Consider the following 5,909-nt stretch of genomic DNA (forward strand, 5'->3'; position numbering starts at 1 on the left):
TTTTTTTAAATGGTAGTGTTAAATAGACTAAGCCCATGAGTTATCTGCTTTTTTAGGTCTTTAGTCTGGAAGCATCCAGATTGGTCCAACGTGTTTCCACTGTTATAGATGAGCATGATGATCCAACGGTGCATTTTCATTTAGCAGCTCATCCAACGGTCCATACCATTGTAGATGATGTGGCTCATCCTCCATTCAGAAAGCTTGTTGCTTTCATATATTTAGATACAATTATAACTTTGCTATTTATCAGCCATCTGATTTTTTTTTCAGTCCATTTTATAGTCACCTAAATTTGCACAAGTTATTTTCGGGACTTTCACGAGCGATATACTAAAAACTCACAATATAAAAAACACAACTTTAGTACAAAGTGCAACTTTTAGTTTTTTTATTTTCTAAATTAATCTAGATGCATTGTTACACTTACGTAAATCATAATTTTTAGTTTCATACTAGTACGAATTTACACCAAATCATACATTTTTATTGAACTTTTATGTTTTTTCTTGAGAGGATTATTAACTTTTATGTTAGAACACTGTTTGCTTCACCACAAGAAAAAAAAAGTATAGTGTGTGAGTTATTGATATTGATCTGGTGTTAAAAATGTGATTAATAGATAAGAGTCGGCACTTGACAAATAGACGCCCCATAGAATTAGCACGAAAGTCACTTACCTGAAATGCACAAATTTGCACCTGTATCTCAAAAATATATACTAATTAAATCACATAATGTAGCAATGGTAGTGGATACTCTATAAAGCACACAAAAACTTAACACCAATGAACATGAACTTGGGCCAAACAAGATGGCTCTAAAACATCTGCCCGACATTCAACTTTCCAGGGGTTGCATAACCTTCTAGCTTTCTCCATGCAAAGTCGCCAATCTTGTTCCCGGTAAGTCCCAACGAATCTTGTTGAGATGACTCGTCTGTCTCCTTGAGCATCATGTCTACAGAGACCATGCCCTTGGCTGGTCCATCCAGTGCTCTCATACTACCTTCATAGGAGAGAAAATCCAAGACTTCTTTTCTGTTTCCATTTTTATAGACAAGAGCTATGCCATCAGCAGGTCCATTTTGGAGAGTGATGAATGCTGTGTAGATCAAATAACTAGAACTAGAACTGCTTTCAGCAACACTGAAGCCATCCTTGTCATCTAGATTCAGAGAATTGTACATTCGCCCGTTTGCTCCATTATACAGTATGAGCGTAAGATCTTTTGCATCTAATGACGTGCGTACCGCTAACTCAACAAACTGAAAAGAAAAGAAACCCATATTAGTTTTGTACTTTTGTTCAAGAATGAATTTATGGATAAGATGATGAAATAAGATGGGATTTACTGATATAGATCCATATCAATTTAGTAATTCCTCCATCCCAAAATGTAACAACATTTCGGGACGGAGGAAAGAGGGAGTATGTGATATACTATGTATTGGAGTTTGAGCTCATATTATCTTAAAGCTGATTGTGACCTCACACTGTAGTTAACCTTAGAAATTAATCAGCTTTAAGCTAATATGAGCTCAGGACTATATTGTGAGGTCAGGACTATATTGTAGTTAACCTTTCTGCAATTATGGTAAAATAATGCACATATTGAACTATATTGAAAATTTATTGACGTCTGCCAGTGTGCAAAATTTACTTAACATATGCAAGTAAACTGTTAATAGCATAGGAAACCCAAGAAAAAAATAATAGCAGAAAACAGTGAAGCAGCGGATTTCGTACCTCATTCTCATCTTTGCCTTTGTTTTCATAGTGGAACTCATTTACCCAAGCCTCTGGAAATGTTCTGACCGAACTTGAACTCTCACCAAGGGAATTCCCCCATATAAGATTTGCATATTCTGGATGGTCAACGAAAGGGTTTCGATTATGCTGGTACAGGCTGCAAACTCGATTGTTCCTAAGCTGCTCTGACCTTGATGGCGGATCAAGTTCATTCCACTTTAGGAGAGCTGATAGGAGACCCATTTTTCTGCTTTCTTAAATACGAAACAGAATTATCACATTAGTTTCGATCCAATGTTACTAATTGCAATATAATTATAACAGTACAAATGTAATATCAATAATTAGTGTGGTGTGCATATTACATTATAACCAGATCTAATGTAGTATTTTTTTTACTGTGTTAATGTATCAATCATTACTTCTGTTGGATATCAGATAGGAAGGATCCGTCATTTTAGGTTCCCCCTCTTTTAGCATTCCATCTAGGATTAGAGCTGTGTACTTGGTAATAATAGGTTGGGCACATTATGAAACAAATGAAAAAAAGATTTAGAGTAGGAGGAAGCCCGCCACAATTAGAATGAAAAATATGACCTGATTTGTCAGCCTTAACAAAGCGAGAAACATTCCAATTGGTAATGATGGGATACCCTTTCTGTCGTATTTATGTAAGCTTTTGTGATTTGGAAATCTTGGGCTCCAGGCAAGTGCCATTTTTTCTCTTATGGTTAGTGGCTCATGACAGGTGCTGGACCGCTGACCATCTTACACGCCACGGTCTTCCACATCCAGCCCGTTGTCCTCTTTGTGATCAAGAAGAAGAAACAATCAATCATTTGCTCATCTCATCTCATGCATTTTCGCTCATGTTTTCTGGTTTAACCTTCTTCAAAAAGTTGGGCTACAAACTCTTTCGCTGCAGCGAGATATTGCTTCCTTTGATGACTGGTGAGCAAGTGTAGAAGTAAGGGTGGATGGTAAGGTTAGAAAAGGGATTATTTCTATTGTTGTTTTGGGATCCTAGACATTATGGAAACATTGGAATCATTGTGTCTTCGATGGCGCCTCTCCCAACCTAGATGAAGCCTTGCTGCTTGCTAGAGAAGAGTTGTATGACTGGGGTTTGGCCGGGGCTAAGGACATTCTTGCCCTCATACCGAACGGTGAATAGTGTTTGCTTGTATTAGGCTGAGGTTGTCTTTTAGTGCCTTTTCTGGCGCTCATGTAAGCAAGTTTGTTGTGTGTGTTGTAAGGGTTCTTACCTTCTCCTTTCTTTTTCTTAATACAATGATACGCAGCTCTCCTACATGTTCGAGAGAAAAAAAAACTTTGTGGAATTACAGATCATGAAAGAGGCTTGCATGCAAGCTACATGATTAGTACAACGGACTTTAGCCAAACAGTGGTGCTTTGGTAAAAGAATATATAAACATCATTTGCAAGATTAATATCTGTTGCCATTAGGTGTCTGATGATAAGCAAAATTTTGTTTTGACTAATATTCAGAGCAGAAAAAAATAGCTATGCAACAATAAGTCAAAAGGAAACGGGAAAGAAAAGAATATCCGAAGATAACATGATACTCCATATGAATTTTATATTTTTCATCCCTCCAACTCTTTACAATTTAAATTGAAATTTTGAAGGTGAGGCAATATTCCGTGGACTATTTCCTCTCCTGTTCATGGTTTTTCCATTTTGATTTGGTGGCCAGAAGCCAATATCATAAATACCTTCGGTTTTGAGGAACTACTTACGAATACTTGGTGAATCAGAAAGTTCCAAATGTGGTGCTCCATCTTTCTGGTCAGATCCATAGCTTACTGCCATGTACATCAGGGCCCTAGATACATCTCCACGCACCTGAAGAAATCAAACACTCAAATGTGATAAGCACTAAAACCTAAAAACTATAGTCTCTGTTCATATCTGTAACTGGAAAGTACTATTGCTGGTGTTCATGTACTATTCAACACAAGTATCACTTCTCATTGCAGCTATTAGCTCAGTATGATTTGTACAACGATTTTTCATTGAAAATTATGCACCTCATACGAATTAAACATAAGTAAAATTCTTATTTCCTGAAGCTAAGTGCACTGCATACTTAGTAACTTTCTGAAATAGCATGTGCCTACGATTTGCACCACAATTATCTGCACCTTTAAAGGAGGTGCCCATCTTTCACTATCTGTCTCTGTGTCAGGTGCAGCTTCATGATTTGCAGGTCTCATACATCTTACTGATGTGGCAGCACAATGTCCATAATACTTGTTTCCCCTTGATGAGTTTACTGAAAACATAATTTTCATTTTTAAAAAACCTATTAAATATGTTCAGAAAATTATATAGAACATCCATTATAATTCCTTTCTGTTGCAATGGTTTTGGCCAAAAATTCAGAATAGTACGAAGTTCGAACTTCAAACAATGCAAAGTAGCATTCAATCAATGTCATCAGCGAAAGACACGGAATTTACAATTTATGGTTAACATGATAAAAGCAGTATAGTAATGTTCCAAGATGACAAGATTGAATTTCCTCTAGTAGACTAGTAGTGGGTAGTGAGAGGATATGATGCCCATCATTGGAGAGTTATACTCATAGAGAAATACTGTGTTACAAAAATCAACTTGCCATTGACATCTGCAGGGCGAATATTGTGCAGATCAGTCAGCGAAGGCCCATATGTTAAGCCATATGATCGAGGCCATAGGTGTTCTCCTGCACAGCAAAATGTACAATGTTGCTACCGAAGAAAAGCACACACATCCTGTGTCCTGACATGTGAATCAAAAGAACTTCAGAAATGTGACTCACTGTTCCATCCGTCCGGCTTGCCTGCCAAGTTCTTCGGCACAGCTCTCTGCGAGTATATCTCAATCCTACAGAACAATAATTGTCTAAATCAATTCATAAATATAGCTAACATTTGGCAATGTATTATGTATGTCGCATAAGCAATTAAGCATTGCATCGAATATAAACTGTTACAGAGCATCATACACGTCAAGGGACGCCTCTGGTTTGGGTGCATCAGCTGCATCAAGAATCTTGAGTGCCTCCCACACCTACTAAACAATGTGCAGCAGCAGCAACAACAACAAAAGATTATTAATTTCTTTCTCAACTGTTCTTGTTTGCACTCCATGATTCCATCAAGAATTACCACCAAATTAGGAGCAATAATAAACATGGTTGCTGAAGGCAAACAAACCCACATCCTTATAACGCAGCGCGGCGTGAGGCGAAACGACGGCGCGGAGCTTCGCCATGAGCTCGTCGCCGGCGAGGCCGTCTAGGCCCGCGTAATACCTCCCTACATCTTCGCAGGGGTACGGCGGCGCTTCCGGATTCCGACGACGCTCGCCGACGGGGGAGGAGGCAGCACGGGCAGGGGCAGCAGGGAGGAGGAGCGACGGCGGCGGAGGAGACAGCGACAGAGAGAGCGCGAGCGCGGCGACGAAGAGCGCGCGGAGGCACCGGTCCAGCCACAGGCGGGAGGGCCGCCCGGGGATGATGCGGTTCTTGCTGGGGAGGGGTGGGCCTGGGCCGCGGGCCACGGCGCGGGAGCGGGAGCGGCGCCCGGGTCTTGCCGGCGGCGGAGGTGCTCCCATGGCGGGAGAGGGGAAGATGAGGGAGGCGGGGAAGGGAGGCATTCTCTCGCCGTCTCGCCGGCGGCCGGCGGCGAAGCAGTGGCCACTGGCCAGTGTGGGCTACCGGCCACAAAGCTCTTTGTGATCCATTCATGATTTCCCTCCTACTGTGGGTACTTGCAGCGGCCTGAATACCGGACCGTCGGATTGATGATCAGACGGCTGGTTTTGTTTTTACTTATCAAGCAGAGCCTTTTAAGGGCTGCTTTGAAACAAAAGAAAAGTGGAGATCTTTTTTTTTTTTGGCAGGATTGAAATCCTATGGAAAATTGTCCAACGTGCTCCTTTAGAAGAAGAACAAAGGAAAGATTGAGCATTTGAGTCTTGAGATGAGGATTTTTAACACGGCGCTGCTATACATACGATAATGTGTTACGATAATTGTACGATAAAACGGTCTCTTCTAAACTCAGCGTTTATTAACGTCACAAGTCCTGGTCCCACACGGAACCTTTTCTAGGCTCATAGTATTTATTAATCTATTTTTCCTAATCAATC

General features: G+C 40.5%; 1 protein-coding gene across 1 annotated transcript; it reads right to left on the reverse strand.

Moving 5' to 3' along the window:
- Positions 1-694: 694 nt before the first annotated feature.
- Positions 695-5,499, reverse strand: LOC4329306 (uncharacterized). The gene is made up of 8 exons (XM_015768180.3): positions 4,977-5,499; positions 4,762-4,826; positions 4,576-4,640; positions 4,393-4,479; positions 3,917-4,047; positions 3,512-3,617; positions 1,749-2,005; positions 695-1,267 (listed from the first exon to the last, which is right to left on the reverse strand). The coding sequence occupies exons 1-8, from the start codon at positions 5,412-5,414 to the stop codon at positions 821-823; spliced, it is 1,596 nt and encodes a 531-aa protein (XP_015623666.1). The 5' UTR covers positions 5,415-5,499; the 3' UTR covers positions 695-820.
- Positions 5,500-5,909: the final 410 nt, after the last annotated feature.

This window comes from Oryza sativa, chromosome 2 (assembly GCF_034140825.1).
Source record: "Oryza sativa Japonica Group chromosome 2, ASM3414082v1".
In the NCBI taxonomy this organism is placed as follows: Eukaryota; Viridiplantae; Streptophyta; class Magnoliopsida; order Poales; family Poaceae; genus Oryza; species Oryza sativa.